This window comes from Scardinius erythrophthalmus, assembly GCF_964197995.2.
Source record: "Scardinius erythrophthalmus genome assembly, chromosome: 3".
In the NCBI taxonomy this organism is placed as follows: domain Eukaryota; kingdom Metazoa; phylum Chordata; class Actinopteri; order Cypriniformes; family Leuciscidae; genus Scardinius; species Scardinius erythrophthalmus.
The window spans coordinates 41,147,957-41,163,807 of NC_138223.1; the positions used below are offsets into that span (position 1 = coordinate 41,147,957).

General features: G+C 39.3%; 3 protein-coding genes across 6 annotated transcripts in view; 1 reads left to right on the forward strand and 2 right to left on the reverse strand.

Moving 5' to 3' along the window:
- Positions 1 to 15,851, forward strand: part of prdx2 (peroxiredoxin 2) — a 45,362-nt gene that overhangs the window by 22,741 nt on the left and 6,770 nt on the right. The window contains exons 1-3 of one of the 2 annotated variants that reach the window (XM_081362404.1): positions 12,415 to 12,820; positions 15,031 to 15,143; positions 15,307 to 15,460. In XM_081362404.1, the coding sequence (XP_081218530.1) occupies positions 15,041 to 15,143; positions 15,307 to 15,460 (257 nt within the window). In that variant the 5' untranslated portion in view covers positions 12,415 to 12,820; positions 15,031 to 15,040. Of the gene's footprint in view, positions 1 to 12,414; positions 12,821 to 15,030; positions 15,144 to 15,306; positions 15,461 to 15,851 lie in introns of those variants that run through there. The other variant, XM_081362405.1, reaches the window with a different exon arrangement.
- On the reverse strand, positions 3,805 to 7,835 carry snrpb2 (small nuclear ribonucleoprotein polypeptide B2). The gene is made up of 7 exons (XM_081362402.1): positions 7,598 to 7,835; positions 7,334 to 7,410; positions 7,066 to 7,238; positions 4,966 to 5,097; positions 4,815 to 4,856; positions 4,637 to 4,725; positions 3,805 to 4,311 (listed from the first exon to the last, which is right to left on the reverse strand). Exons 1-7 carry the CDS (start codon positions 7,699 to 7,701, stop codon positions 4,152 to 4,154), a joined length of 777 nt encoding a protein of 258 aa, XP_081218528.1. The 5' UTR covers positions 7,702 to 7,835; the 3' UTR covers positions 3,805 to 4,151.
- rnaseh2a (ribonuclease H2, subunit A) lies at positions 8,200 to 12,190 on the reverse strand. 3 transcript variants are annotated; one of them, XM_081362399.1, is made up of 9 exons: positions 11,980 to 12,190; positions 11,339 to 11,467; positions 11,183 to 11,254; positions 10,974 to 11,100; positions 10,101 to 10,188; positions 9,526 to 9,663; positions 9,362 to 9,449; positions 8,655 to 8,778; positions 8,200 to 8,521 (listed from the first exon to the last, which is right to left on the reverse strand). In XM_081362399.1, the coding sequence occupies exons 2-9, from the start codon at positions 11,463 to 11,465 to the stop codon at positions 8,362 to 8,364; spliced, it is 924 nt and encodes a 307-aa protein (XP_081218525.1). In that variant the 5' UTR covers positions 11,466 to 11,467; positions 11,980 to 12,190; the 3' UTR covers positions 8,200 to 8,361. The 3 variants fall into 3 exon arrangements, with proteins under 3 accessions (XP_081218525.1, XP_081218526.1, XP_081218527.1); XM_081362400.1 differs by lacking the exon at positions 11,980 to 12,190 and adding an exon at positions 11,716 to 11,934; XM_081362401.1 differs by lacking the exon at positions 11,980 to 12,190 and having other exon boundaries at positions 11,339 to 11,597.

Consider the following 15,851-nt stretch of genomic DNA (forward strand, 5'->3'; position numbering starts at 1 on the left):
GGGTATTTTTTACTTTGCTAAGGTATTCTGGGTGGTTGCTATGGCACTGCTATGCGTTTGCTAGGTTGTTCTGGTTGGTTGCTAGGCCATTACAGTCTATTTCTAGGGTTTATTTTTAAGTTGTTAAGATGTTCTGGGTGGTTGCTAAAGCACTGATATGTGGTTGCTAGGTTGTTCTGGTTGGTTACTAGCGCATTTGTAATTATGGGTGTTGCTGGGCAGTTTCAACAGTTTCAAGGTATTCTGGCTGGTTGCTAGACCATTAGAGTATTTTACTAGGGTGTTTTTAGGTTGTTAAGGTGTTCTGGGTGGTTGCTATAGCATTGCTTTGTTGTTGCTAGGTTGTTCTGGTTGTTTGCTAGGGCATTTGTAATTCTGGGTGTTGCTAGAAAGTTTCCAGGGTATTCTGGTTGGTTGCTAGACCAAAATAGTCTGTTACTAGGGTATTTTTAGTTTGCTAAGGTGTTCTGAGTGGTTGCTAGGCCATTACAGTCTGTTACTCTGGTGTTTTTAGTTTGCTAAGGTGTTCTGGGTGGTTGCTATAGTATTGTTATGTGTTTGCTAGGTTGTTCTGGCTGTTTCAAGGGTGTTTTGGGTGGTTGTTACACCATTATAGTCTTTTACAAGGGTGTTTTTTGGTTGCTAAGGTGTTCTGAGTGGTAGCTAGGCAGTTTTAATGGTGTTCTGGATGGTTGCTATGCCACTACTGACTGGTACTAGGGTGCTTTTAGTTTGCTAAGGTGTTCTGGGTGGTTGCTAGGCAGTATCAATGGGGTTCTGGGTGGTTGCTAGGCTTTGTTTTTAGTTTGTCAAGTTTGTTACTAGGTTGTTTTTAGTTTGTCAAGGTGCTCTGGGTGGTTACTATGACATTGCTATAAGGTTGCTAGGGCGTTCTGGTTGGTTGCTAGGGCATTTGAAGTTCTGGGTGGTTGCTAGTCAGTTTCAAGGGTATTCTAGGTGGTTGCTAGGCCATTAGAGTCTGTTACTAGTGCGATGTTAGGGTGCTAATGGGTGCCCTGGGTGGTTGTTGCTGTTACATTGCTATGGTTGTTTTGGTTGGTTGCTAGGGTGTTGCAAGGGTATTCTAATTTGTTGCTAGGCAGTTTTATGGGTGTTCTGGGTGGTTGCTAGTCTATTAGTCTGTTACTGGCATTTCCTGGGTGGTTGTTAAAGGGTTGCAAGGGTGTCCTATGGTTTAGGTGGGATAGTCATTTGAAAGACTGGTCTGGTTATAAGCTGTTCAAGGGTGTTTCAAGTGGTTGCTAGGCAGTTTTAAGGTTTTAAAGTTTAAAGTTTTGAAGTTGTCATTTGACTGAATTCTACAGGATATTTGGGAGACGTGTAAGTCGCGTTCTTTAACGATTCTCGGAAACAAAGATGTCGTGAAGCCAAGTCCCCTCATGGAAGAAGAGCGTCGTTGTGGTTACGACTGTGACTGAGCGCTTTTATTTCAAAAGAATGTGAAGTATGTAAAGTTCATGACATAGACTGAACATATAAATACGTCCAATATACGAGTTTTACACACCGTTCTGTTATTGTAGGGACATCAATGTTACATTTTCACGCCCCTAAACCTGATTTGGAACAAACAAACCATGATTGGTTGCTTCACATGTCAGTCAGGTGGCTTCTGGGCGGTCCTTGGCCAATGAAAGCTTCTATGGAGTCCAGACCTTCAGTCTAGGCTGTTGCAAGAATGTTCCGAGTGGTTGCTAGGTGGTTTTAAGGGTATTATGGGTGGTTGCTTGGGCAACAGTAGTCAGAATGTTAAAAGATACAAGATTATTTTACAGTGATGTAAGTTTTATAATATCACTATTTAACCCTCTTGTGCTGTTCTGTAATTTTGACCTATATAATTTTTTTACTTCATCTGAATTGTATGAAACTTGCTTTGATATGATTTGATATCATTGATATGATTTGAAAAAGTTAAATGGGGTTGAAAAAATAATCACACTTGTTCACGATCAAAAATTAGACAAATTTCATCTAGTGGAAACGTTTGGTACTGCGGCCAAACAAAATCTTACTGAAAGCTCATTTTTTGAGATATCAACCTCACATTTGGAACACAACTTGTTTAGATTTACGTCTTTGATTTTCTCACAGTTTAAGAGTAAAATGTGTTTTGGAAAATATATATTTCATATAATTTTTTTAACATTTTCATAAAATAAACATACAATTCTATAACTTGATTTTTAAAAAACTTTAAAAAGTGTCGTCTTTAAAAAGAGACCAAACTCGAGTATTTAAGATTCAAAGATTTAAGACAAAGCATTTAAGATTTACGACTTTTCCTTTTCAGGTCTATGCTCAAAAAGTGAATAAAGGGATTATAACTACTGCATAAATATAATTTAGTCCCATAAAATCCCCTAAAATATTTAATAAAGATATTATCAAACTAAAATATTGTACATTCATTTCATTTCATTGAATTAATAAAAAAGATCATTTTTGACTGCCACGTGTCCAGCACTAGAGGCTTAATGGCTTATTATGAGTGAGCTGTTTTGTGCAAGAACTTAATTAAGATCTGTTTTTACTGCTTGGCCTTTATATTCCTTTACTTTAGAGAGCAATGATTCTGTTTGAGAGGAATTGATTTAATCCATTTCATATTAGTCTTTGCTTTCATTGGCTGCTGCACAAGTGTTGAAACCATGACTTAATAGTCCTGATGGAGAGCAAAAGTACAGCTTATTCTTACAGTTCAAGCTTCCCAATTAAATTGATCTGGTTTTAAAAAAATCTCTTGGGAAATATATTTTTCTTTCCATTCAAAAAAAGCTTTTAATGGAGTTTTTGAGTCATTCTGGGAAATTGTGCTTCAGGGACAGCTCATTATGTGCTGGGACTAATTTGATTGTTTTTGCCAATTATTATGCAAACCTCTCATCATGACATTTTAAAAGCAGCATGTTCGGAAATGTCAGTGACCTCTGTGGTCAGATCCCCAGCTGTTTAAGTGAGACCGGTCTCTGCTAAAATATAAACATGACTAGATTATTCTAGTGTGCACACTCCGCTGCTTAGTGATAGTTTCGCCAAGTTTGCCTACAATAAAATGCACATCCATTGTAATTAAAATATCAACAACAAAACAGACACGTTTATCTCTAAACTACAAAACACATTCGGGTGATTATGGGTGTTCACACACGCGTAGTTCGGTTTTCTTTGTTCTTTAGATTCGGACCAAAAAAAGAAAACAACACAACAATACATTTAGTCCTGGTTCACCTAGTGTTTAGAGTCATTCTAACACCGAACCTAAAGATAAAAAAAAAAAAAGGCTTTAATGAAACATTTTGCGACTGACCTTCACGAACATCTAAAACAATGTTGTATTCTGGGATAAATGCTCTCGCCGTATGTGCGTAGCTACATATGATGGTATTTTGACCAGCTGAGAACTCGTGAAGAGCTTATAAATGTGTCAAAACAGCGTCAGGAATCCCTCCATCACACACACACACACACACAGATCTGCTGTGAGGAGACGCGTTTCTGACGCCTGTACTGAACTGTGATGAGCAACATCTCGACTATGACGTGAAAACACAGGTATGCTTGAGCATTCTGTCCTTTCTAGGTTCACATCACTTCCTGTTTTTGGTCGGTTTACATGTCTTTGGTCCGTGTCGTGTTCATATTTCAGTCGAACATCACCAGAGTTGGATTGGAAGCGGACAGAGACTCATCTTTTCAGCTTCTAACTCCTCTTGTTTAGTGCACCAGGGTTCAGATGGCAGCGTTCACACTTATTTAAATGAACCGCACTAACAGAGCAATCGCACCAGAGTTCGCTTTAATCCAACCAAACACACTAAATAATGCCTTTTTATTTTTGAGTGAGCTGGTCCTTTTAAGATCAAGCAGAAAACAAAAACGTCATCAATAATTTGGGAGGGCAAGTTGAGATTTATTTTACAGGCTAATTTTATTAGTCTACAATACAAAATAAAAATCTGTCCTGGAATATCATAATGTTCAAAATTGAAAGTCACTGAACAAAGGTTTTAAAAAAAGATTAGACTGATTTAAAAGACAAACACAAATCCGAACCGAGGATCCACTGTCAAAGCCTCAGATACAGTCCAGTACAATCTGCATTTCCCGGGAAATGAGTGCGAGCCGGGTCACTTTTTAGAGTAAGTGATCTTCATGGCACACGTCGCTGTAATTCTGAATCCCTGTAGCGCGTCTTTCGCGACTCCGGCTTGAGTCTCGCTCTCGAACTCCACAAACGCAATGTCATGCTTTCCGGGGACCAGACGCACTTCTTTAAACCCGGGAAACCTGAAAACATGGAACGTGACAGGGAGTCGATGAGTAAACAAGCAGAGAAAATATTCAATTTTCAGCTTTTTGACAATACACGATATGCATCTCAATATTTATGCATTTGCCATAACATTACACGGCTTAAAAGAGTGTTGTCTTCCACACTAAAAGAACATGAAGAATATTTAATATTCAAATTCTCATATGTTCTCAATAAAATTCTATACATGTACCAATATAACAACACAGTAAAAATAGATTGAAATGAACATTGCCATTTATTACTAAAACATTTACGTTGTTTTTCCTCTAATGTATACTAGATTTAAAAGAAACGTACTGGTTGAATAACATGGAGAGCATCATCTCGTTGGTTTCTTCTGGGAGATTATTCAGGAACAGAATATAATTTGGTGGGTTGTCAGGGACCTAAAACAATATACAATCATTTAATGGATTTTCAGGTACATAAAATAACTTATTTTTTCAAATCAAATCACATAATCAGTGTGTCGTACCTGGACTGTGGCAGGTGGAGGAGGTTGGTTGTTTACAGATCCCTGCAGGACAAATGCAGAAGCAAGATTTGCTCAGTTGATCTGGTTTTTCTTTGAATATGCTTATCACAGCCAATGTCTTTTTCTGATTACATGATGCATTTCAACTCACCGTTGGTTTCTTGTTGAGATTGGCCGCCTGTTCCAGGGCTTTCTTTTTCTTCTCTTTCTTCTTTTCTTTATCTCCATACGTGCCTCTCATCTTAGAGACCAGGTCCGAGTCTGTTTTTGCATACTGGATTCGCTACAAGTACATGCGAAGGTTAGCAAATGTGTAAAGCATTTCTATGTGAACTGAGTTTATATTATTAACAGCATATAGGGCCCTGTTTACACCTGGTATTAAGATGCGTTTTATTCGATCGGAAAATTTGAGCTTATCCACTTTCGATAACTTCCAGAGGTCGTTGAAAACGCATTAGACCGGATTGCTTTCTTAGTGTAGACGCTCATGTGGTCGAATGTGTTCGAACAGCCACAAAAGACCGCCTACTCTCTATCTACTGACCTAATGTCTGAACATGGGAAACGGTTTAGCCGGAAGATATTCAAACTTGGGTCGACACAAGTTTGGTTTGAAGACAAAAAAATGTACCAAGCACAATGTTCTCTCACCATTCCTGATTTCTAACACACACTCAGCGTGATCTTACGGCTGTCAGAGCAGAAACTAAAGCTGATGCTCTCTGTTTTTTTCCGTCATTCACATGTAAATTGCGAGAGCTTATTTTGTCCATTAGATCGAAAGACCCACCGATAGACCCTCTCCTTGAAGAAATCAGGACAGAAGTGGTTAAAAGTGGACAAAAGAGACGGATTAAAACACCAGGTGAAAACGGGAATGTGCCTCTCTCGTCAACTTGTGATCCGATCGACCAAAACACATCTTAATACCAGCTGTAAACGGGGTCTGTTGAGTAAATGGTTACAGTTTTTACTTTAATAATAATTGATTTTATTTATGGGCGCCTTTCAAGACACTCAAGGACACCTTACAAATACACAATATCAATCAGAATAGGCTAATCTAAAAAAATGTGTTTTAAGACGTGATTTAATAGTTGAAAGCCTGGAACTATTACGTATGTCTTAAGGTAAAGTTTTCCAAAGACTCTAGTAGCCAAACGTACAGATGGTTTAACTAGAGTCATAGAAGACATGAGAGATCGAGTATGTGAATACACACGAACACTTCTCTTTCTATGATGGTGGATCTAACTATAGTTAAGAAGCTTAAAGTGGACCAATTCACTCATTGTTTTCTTAAATGTTAAAGGATTAGTTCACTTTAAAAAAAAAAACATTTGCTGATAATTTACTCACCCCCATGTCATCCAAGATGTCCATGTCTTTCTTTCTTCAGTCGAAAAGAAATTAAGGTTTTTGATGAAAACATTTCTCCATACAATGGACTTCAATGGGACCCAAACGGTTCAAGGTCCAAATGACAGTTTCAGTGCAGCTTCAAAGGGCTTTAAACGGTACCAGACGATGAATAAGGGTCTTATCTAGCGAAACGATGGGTCATTTAAAAAAAAATTAAAAAGTTTAAGTTTTATAAGCACAAATGCTCGCCTTGCTCTGTTCTGTGATGCGCGTTCGTGACGTCACGTAATAACGTTGAAAAGGTCACGCTTGAAAAATTTCTGTCCTGAAGAAAATGTTCTTTTAGGCTTTTTAATATTAAAACACCCAGGATACGCACACGAAATGGCCATTTTAAACGATAAACTGACACAAATACATTTGAAAATGTGTATATGGTCCTCCTTCCGCACATTTGTAAACACGTCAAGCGTGACCTTTTCAACGTAATTGCATATTACGTAACGTCACGAACGCGCATCACAGAACAGAGCAAGGCGAGCATTTGTGCTTATAAAACTGAAACTTTTTTATTTCTTTTTGAAATGACCGATCCTTTCGCTAGATAAGACCCTTATTCATCGTCTAGTATCGTTTAAAGCCCTTTGAAGCTGCACTGAAACTGTCATTTGGACCTTGAACCGTTTGGGTCCCATTGGAGTCCATTATATGGGGGGAAATCCTCGAATGTTTTCATCAAAAACCTTCATTTCTTTTCGACTGAGGAAAGAAAGACATGGACATCTTGGATGACATGGGGGTGAGTAAATTATCAGCAAAAGTTTTTTTAAAAGTGAACTAATCCTTTAATGGTGTGATGTGATAAACTGAGGCCTGTGCCACTGACCATGGGTTTGTTGTAGAAGGGGAATCCCTGCAGTTGTCTGAGGGCATTGGTGGCTGCAGAAAGCTCTTTAAAGATCACAAACGCCTGACCCCTCATCTTCGCAGTCTTCAGAGCAACGATGTCCATAATCTGGCCAAACTGCGAGAATAAGGCGTACAGCGATCTCTTCAGCTCTGTGGAAAAGAAGAAAACAAGGTTCACAGAACTGCAGATATTCTGTCCTCAGAAACATATGATCCACTCAAAGTCACGATCTTCTTTACTTTACCTTCTTTCTTGATCTTATCGTTAACATTGTTGATGTAGATGGTGTGATTCGGTCGTATGTCCATGATTAAAATTGCACTGCAATACACAGAAAGAGATTGACAACTAACGTACACAAAAACAAAACACACGTATTACCTTATATTTAGTATCCAGACTAGTCTAAACTACTAGTGTTTATAACAGTGCTGACCTGATAAATTATTAACGTAATTTATTAAACACTAATATAACAATAAACGTGATTGAATCGCCTCAAACTCACCACACTGCTGAACTCAGGCGGAAGCTGCCGCTGCGCTTCTTTTTTCCTTTATTGTTGTGAAACCGGATTGTTGCGCCTCCTGTTGTCGCGGAGTGATACAACATCTGCGCTAAACACAAACACGGAGTGTGTAGCTTTTCTAAAAATTTGCCCTCGGTTTCACAGACAAGGCTTAAATTACTCTAATCCCAGACTAAAATGCATGTTTGAGCTGTTTTAACTGAAAGCAACTCGCACTGATGTATCTTTAAATATGTCAGTGCCATTGTTTTGTCTCAAGAAGCACACCAGTAATGTCTTTAAGGGACGTTTATAAAAGCTGCTTAAATGTCCTAATTAAACTAAGGCCTAATCCTGACTTAATCTAAACCCTGTCTGTGAAACCAGGCAGCTTGGACCCCAAGTTTAAAAACTTTTAAACAACCATTTATGTTTGGCTAATGGCTAATGGCTACCCTAACAGATACTTCAAGACAAATGTTCTGAGTGGTTGCTAGGCAGTTTGCAACAGATTTTTTATTAATGAATAATCTGAATATTCATTTAAAGACTATGGAATTTCGTACCACCTATGGATACCTTATTTAAAAAGCTGAGACGCATTCAAAAAGATTCACATTTATTTTACATCCAGTAAATGAACAATAAACACACACATGACATTATAATACATTCTGTTGCAGGGCTGGTTCGTGCACAGTTCATTATTTGTGATATTATGGACAGATGTGTATTTTGCTCTCGCTGACTGCCTGTATGCGTGTTCAGAGTGTGTTGATGCTCTGTAGTTTGCGCTCAGTGAAGAAGCGGTGTGTGTCTCGCGTGTGTGTGAGCTCGGACGGCTTGCTGCGGTTGAAATAGGACAGCATGGAGGTGTTATTCTGACGCGCAGCCGCTTTTTCTCCGTCTTCATCATCATCATCCCTACACAAACACATTTAAGATTGCATTTAAAGTACATAACATATTCAAAAAGAAATATTTTTGTATGATGCACAATTTTGTAAACAAGCCGGTCTGAACATGAAAAGGCAGAGCCCCCTGCTGTCAGACTCACCAGTGAACAGCCACAGCTTTACTGTCCAGGAGCGTCTGCGCTGTGCTCCAGCTGAACCGCACAAACTGAGGGTAACCAAACACTGGGTCCAGATACTTCAGCAACCAGCTCTTAGTTTTGGGATCTTAACACACACACACACACACACACACACACACACACACACACACACACACACACACACACACACACACACACAAATATCATGATACATTTATTCTGAGATTACACTACCTTTCAAAAGTTTAGGGTTAGTAAAAAAAAAAAAAAAAAATTTTTTTAAATCATAACTTCAACAAGGATGCAATAAATTCACAGTAAAAAAAAAAGGTGGCATTTACAATGATACTAAAGATTTCGGTTTCAAATAAATGCTGTTCTTTTGAACTTTCTATTCATTAAAGAATCCTGAAAAAAAAGCATCACGGTTTCCACAAAAATATGAGGCAGCACGACCGGTTTCAACACTGATGATAATCAGAAATGTTTCATGAGCATCAAATCATCATATTAGAATGATTTCTGATGATGCTGAAAATTCAGCTTTGATCACAGGAATAAACTACATTTCACAATATATTCACTTATTTTAAATTACAATAATATTTCACATTATTGCTGTATTTTTGATCAAATTATCGGTCTACCACTAATTGAAACATTAATTTTATTTTGCAAATGGAAGGAATCAGATGATATCTACTGACCATTAGGATACCCCGAGCCGTAATCTGCATCCACGTCTCCCAAATCTTCTGCAAACTTCCAGGATTTGACAGCATGGTCTCTGGCCACCTACAGAGAGTACAAATGACTGTACAAAAAAATCCAATCTTTCATTGTTAGCAAACCGTTGAGGGTTTGCGATTACCTTGGCACAGATGCTGGCGGCGCTGACGACGGGGAAGAGCGAGTCAGCTTTGGGACGCACCGTGACCTCCACCCCGGGGAAGCGCTGGGAGAGCTTGGCCTGATACTTCTCTGCGGGACCCACGGTATCCACAAACACCTGAGAGGAATGAAAGACGCGTCGTGATGGGATCATCACCACTTCTGCTGTCTATCATAAGCCCATTTCACACAGAGCGTTGATCCCGGGAAATCGCCGTAAAATTGCTAGAGTGCCTTCTGTGTGAACGCAAACACGTCCCGGGATCGATGCCGGGATGGGGGCCTAGTAACATTGCCGGGATCAGTCCCGGAACGATCAGTCTTCGTGTAGAAATGACAAAGAGGAGTTATCAGCAGAACTGACATCTGACAGGAGTGATCACATCCTGACGTCACGTGTCTTTACGGGATGTGTGTGAACGCACTCACAGATTCCGGAAAATCACTGGCAGTGTGAATGAACCAAAATCAAACGATCCCGGGACACATTATCAGTGTATTTTCCGGAATCTCTGTGTGAAAGGGGCTATACAGGTGTTGGTTTGTTCCAAGTACCTCTTTGAGCTGCACCCCGCAGTCCAGCGCGTACTGCACCAGGCCGATCGCAGCATCATGTGACAGAGCATTCAGGTTGTACTTCGCTCTGAAAACAAAAGGACGACGGGTTAAAATGATTCTTCCGACTAGAATTACCAGCTTTAAAATGTCCTTGCACACCGAGTCCGAAATTCTCGCACATTACAAAATAAATCCGACCTCATGTTGTGTCAATCACATTTACACACTGCCTCCGAAACTTTCGTCCGCCATAAAAAAATTCGGATCAGGATTGATTTTCTACGTTTTCCGCATCCGTAGCAAGCGTTTTGACAATTCAGAGTCACCAAATGACAAAAATTTCGGACTCAGTAGCTATGTTTCCATCCACACATTTTTATCCAAATTAAGTGATATCGAATGAAAAATGCCTTATGGAAACTCGATTCGATTGAATTTCATGAATATCGACTCAAACGAAATGCGTTCGGTCTCATCGGATTTGATCTTGATCGATATACGGCTTATGCGATAAACGCTGATGGAAACGTTATTTGCCGCGATCCATTTTGTCCAGCAAAACTTTGTTCGCAAATGTTTGCTTGAATGTTGTGCGATTCAATGCGAAAATGAATGGAAACACCTTAAAATGTCTCAAATCAATTCGATATACCAATTTGATCGCAAAACAGCATGTGACATCATTAGGTTTTTATTCGCTTTAAAGCCGTTGGATGGAAACACACTTTCACCAGCTTTATTCGCATGAGTTTTTTTTACCGAACTTCAGATAATTCGATTGACAAGTGGATGGAAACTTAGCTAGTGTGTAAGGACGTTTACTGTGCATGCAGTGTTATCATGTGTGTGTGTGTGTGTGTGTGTGTGTACCTTTGCAGCATGCTGGTGGAGATGGTGTTGGGTGAGAGGACCTGAAGGGCCCAGCCTACAAAACCTTTGGCCTCGTCGAGCTTCAGAAACAGCTTCTCTCTCTCCGCCTCCGACAGCGTCTTTGAGTCTAAATACACAACAAAAATACTGCAGCAATCCGAACTTCTGTCAAGATTTGCTCTAACGTCAGACGAATAACTCGAACCAACCGGCCACTTTCATATTCTTCAGGTCTTCTTTTCTGGATACCGGGCAGAAGCATATCCCATACACCATGGGTCCTGAAACACAGTACATTAAATGTAAACTCCAATTTCAATTTAAACAAAGAGACCTTCTCCAAAGACGACGATGACGGCACTCACCCAGGACGGGTCCCCGGCCCGCCTCATCGATGCCCAGGCAGCAGTCCTCCGTCTTACACACGTCTGGGATGGACGAGGACAAACGGCAGCTCACGGAGTTATCCGCCTCAAAATCACTCAGATCCATGTCTGATCGTCCAGTGGATAAAATAATAAAACATGAGAATATATCACAGTTTATTGTTGAATAATAGGCATGAATTTTAAGCTTTTAAGAATATAAATAATAATAATATAAATATTACAGCTAATAAGGAATAAATAAAATACAAACAATAAAAAAGAACGTTAAGAAAAACATTAAAATAAACTAAATTTAAAGCCTATTTTTTGCCATTACGCAAATAATCAAGTTATTTCTAAGTATATACAAACACCTATTTAAATTCCAACACAGGTATTATTTTTCCCATATGAGATAATGTATAACAGACACGTTCCTCCAGCACTGATCACTGAAATCGATCAATAGTGCGAGATGATACAAAAAAGTACAGTCCAAACAGTACAAAAATAAGTGTAGAGAACATGCTGTTTATTAACTCTTATCAAATAACTAACTGGGTCTTTCAAATGCATAATAACACTATGTGCTTAATCGCAATGTGAGAAAGTTGGTGCATAAACAAACTTGCACTAACCTGTGCGCGAGTGTGTGTGTGTGTGCAGCGCGCCTCACCCGGAAATACAGAATTGGCGCGAGTCTGAACGCTTGACCTTTGACCGACAATATTTGATGGACAAAACGTACTTATTACTTCATAAAAAAATACTACACACACGGTAACATATTAAAAAATAGATCTAATTTATAAAAGTGTGCACCGAACGTGTTTAAATGTGTTCCTCCACATCTCTCAATCGCAGTGGTTTGTGGGAAATGAAGTTCAGAGAACGTTTGGCAATTTTATTTTCCAGACTTCCCCTCTAAATCAGTGTTTTATATTCAAGTCAGTGCTGAAATCTATAACACAAAAACATAAACAGCGAGTGGAGCAATAAATTATAAATTGGGGTTAATAGCGATAAATTGTCCATAATAAAGTATAACGTCTTGAGGTCAGTAAAAAATTTTTACAGTCAATGGGCAAAACACATCCATATGATTTGTGTGCTTTTTGTTCTCATGCTGTGGATGTAGAAATTGGCTAAAATAATGAATATATTTATAATATACGTTTCATTTTCGGATATATATGTACATCTAAATGTATTGTTTTCTGAAATATTGTCCTAACCTTCTCCAATCTGTAATCTATCTCAAAACTAAACACAAAATGTGGTTAGTGTTTGTAGTAGAGTAGAGAAAGGGAGGAGGGGAACCGAACTGAAGCACATGGACCCTCCCTCTTGTCTTTAAGTGGACCCGAAGCTCGCGCTCGCTCGATAGTTTTGCAGCAGGTCGCGCGCGCGGACGGTTCTTGTTCTTCCTGTGCTCGTGCATCAAGAGAAGGTGAGGTTTCGCTTCCTCGTACAAAACAGGTGAGTTTTAATATCGCTCTTTTGAGAACAATACTAACGTTTATGCACATGCACAAAGGCTAAATGAATAGTTTTGCTGATTGTTACTGAACAAAAGAGCGCGTGGAAAATGCCGGCTCTTGCACGTTATAATATTTTACCAACTGCTTGAAATATCTTCACGCATTCAACCTTTAATTGCGGGAAGGAGGCTTTACTGTGAATATTAGTTATATTGCAGCTTTTATGATTCGCACAATGCTACTTTTATGTAATATCATCCCACTGGTCTGGTTTAGCTCGCGTGGCTAAGCAGCTAAATAACTCTCTGAAGATATTACTCGTTTTCACTCGACTTTATCGTGCATGCTTCATATGCATTTAATCTCTTCCCACGTTTCCAGTCACTACTGTGAGTGAACAAACCTCTTACAAATTATGGCAAAGACTTTTATTTGCGCACTTGTCTCGGCCTTTTCTGAATCATTTTTTTTCTTTCTCCTGTCAGTTTTAAGGTCAAAGTCTCCGGGGGTCGTTGACTCATTTGTGTATTTACAATGGGTTCGATATTATCAGCTCTTTGCAGAGATACTGAGCTGTCAGGCGCTATCAGAGCTTACAGGGCCCAATGTGCGGCGTGTAGTCGACCTCTGAGCCAAGTTTACTTTATAAAACGCGCGTAAAGTCCATGTTTTAACGGTAGAAATTACTAAAACGCTCATGCATTTGATCCGGAGACGATGAAAGGTCGAGTTTAGTTTCTCAAAAGCCCATTGTTCAGAACAACTGACTGTCATGTGACCAGCAGCGTGTGATCCACTGCAAGCCTTGAGTGCTTTATGCATTGATTCTTTGCGTTTCAAAAACCAAAAGTTACTCGTCTGGATGATTTGTGTTAGATTACAAGCTTCACTTGTAATTTTAGTACTTATAATGCTATTTTTTGAAACTTTTAAAAAAGCGTGCAGAATTTTGACGTATTAAAAGGGATAGTTCTCCCAAAAATGAAAATTATCCCATAATTGATTCACCCTCAAGTCATCCTAGGTGTATATGACTTTCTTCTTTCTGTCAAACACAATCGGAGTTATGTTAAAAAAAATATCCGGGCTATTCTGAATGGCACCTTAGATTTTAAATCGCACATGCATCCATCCGTCATAAAAGTGCTCTATACGGCTCTGGGGGGTTAAAGGTATAGCGGAGGATCTTTCCGAATTTTAGATAAGACCCGCCCTCTCCACTTTTTGTAAAGTTTGATTGATTCACCAGAATGATTGACAATTAGGAGGACCAATAGTATAGGTATTCCACCCGGAAGTAAAAAAATCCTCCGCAATCCCTTTAATAAAGGCCTTCTGAAGCGACGTGTTTTTGTAAGAAAAATATCCTTGTCTAATATACTATAATAATCATTGGGTCAGAGGTCACTCTTCCACCGGAAATAACCTCGCGTAGGCTACGGCTGTTCCCGGAAGCCAATGATTATAGTTTATAAAGTTGTAAGTATAGATATTTTTCATACAAAAATGCATCGCTTCACTTTATTAACTCACTGGAGCCGCATGAGTTACTTTTATCATGGATGGATGCACTTTTTGGGGCTTAAAAAAAATCAGTTACACTATTCATTCCCATTATAAAGCTTGGAAGAGCCAGGGTATCTAACTCTGATTGTGTTCGGCTGAATGAAGAAAGTCATATACGTCTAGGATGACTGAAGGGTGAGTAAATTATGGGATAATATTTGGGTTAACTACTCCATTAAAGTCAACATGAAATCAAAATGGACAATTCTTGTTTTTCATGGAATATTGCAGTATATATTGTATTAAATTATTGATCTGTGCGCATAATTATTTTAATTCTCTGCTGGCTTGAGGGAGGGCGACCTGTCACTCACATGAGATCCACCAATAGCAAACCACAATGATCCAGTCAGTTCCCTATAGACAAGGGAACGTCCTAAATTTGTTTTTCGGAAGCAGTTTCACTCTGATATACGTTACAAATAGAAAGAAAAGACTATTGCATCTTCTGACTTTGTTTAAACTGTCTAGTCTATTTGCTATGCGACCAAAAATTATTTATTAGAAACATTGTTATATTTTTAAAAGTTTTTAGTTTGTAATAAAAAGTGTGATGATAGTAGTAGCAATAATAGTAATAATTTTGGTGACCAAACCCTAAAGCAGCAGCAGAGTGCCATAAAGCTCTTCTTTTGTCGCCAGTGTCTTCATCATGTCTGCTGGAAACGCTAAGATCGGTCAACCTGCTCCTCAGTTCAAGGCCACAGCTGTGGTAGACGGACAGTTTAAAGACGTCCAGCTCTCCGACTACAGAGGTGAGCCGCAAACGCTCCACACTTGGTGCTTTGTTCCTTCTAAACTACTTTTGCTTTCCATTTCATCATGATATGAGGCATCAAACACCGCCTGTTTCTAACTGAACTGTTTTTCGGGTGTAACCTGTTTGTCACTTCATCCTGATTCTCATTCCTTCTCTAGGGAAATATGTCGTGTTGTTCTTCTATCCGCTTGACTTCACCTTCGTGTGTCCCACTGAGATCATCGCGTTCAGCGAACGGGCTGCCGAGTTTCGTAAGATCGGCTGTGAGCTCATCGCTGCCTCCACCGACTCTCATTTCAGCCATCTGGCATGGTGAGGGATCCTGTCGGCTGCGTTTATTCCCACATCTTCCACATCGGAGGGGCTTAATGGTCACTTCAGAGCACATGCATGCATGCATATCAAGAAACATGTATTCCGAATATCGTTAAAATGGTGTAGAAATATCAAGCACCTTTATTTAGTTAGCAGTTATTTCATGATTATAATAAGTCATTTATTATCGCTCAATGGCAGCATTAGATTTCAGCGTTGAGTTTTCTCCTGCTGGTGAACGTGCTTCTCCGTGGCCTTTCTATGGCTTCACCCAGTTATTGGTTATCTAACGTGCTTCTGACCAGCCTGTCATTGATAAGAGCTGCTGTAGTGTGATAGAGAGGCGCAGATAAAGGAAGGGTGTAGCGCTTTATTACTTCGAGAAACT

Bases quoted from the DNA above. Each gene is read 5' to 3' on its own strand.
- snrpb2 (XM_081362402.1), bottom strand. From the start codon at position 7,701: ATGTTGTATCACTCCGCGACAACAGGAGGCGCAACAATCCGGTTTCAC. The intron at 4,726-4,814 runs GTACGACACACT...ATATTGTTTTAG, and splicing joins CTCCACCTGCCACAGTCCAG to GTCCCTGACAACCCACCAAA. The intron at 4,312-4,636 runs GTACGTTTCTTT...CCATGTTTTCAG, and splicing joins CTCTCCATGTTATTCAACCA to GTTTCCCGGGTTTAAAGAAG.
- rnaseh2a (XM_081362399.1), bottom strand. From the start codon at position 11,465: ATGGATCTGAGTGATTTTGAGGCGGATAACTCCGTGAGCTGCCGTTTG. The intron at 11,255-11,338 runs GTGAGTGCCGTC...ACTGTGTTTCAG, and splicing joins GGGCCGGGGACCCGTCCTGG to GACCCATGGTGTATGGGATA. The intron at 9,664-10,100 runs GTACTTGGAACA...CATTCCTCTCAG, and splicing joins GCGGGGTGCAGCTCAAAGAG to GTGTTTGTGGATACCGTGGG.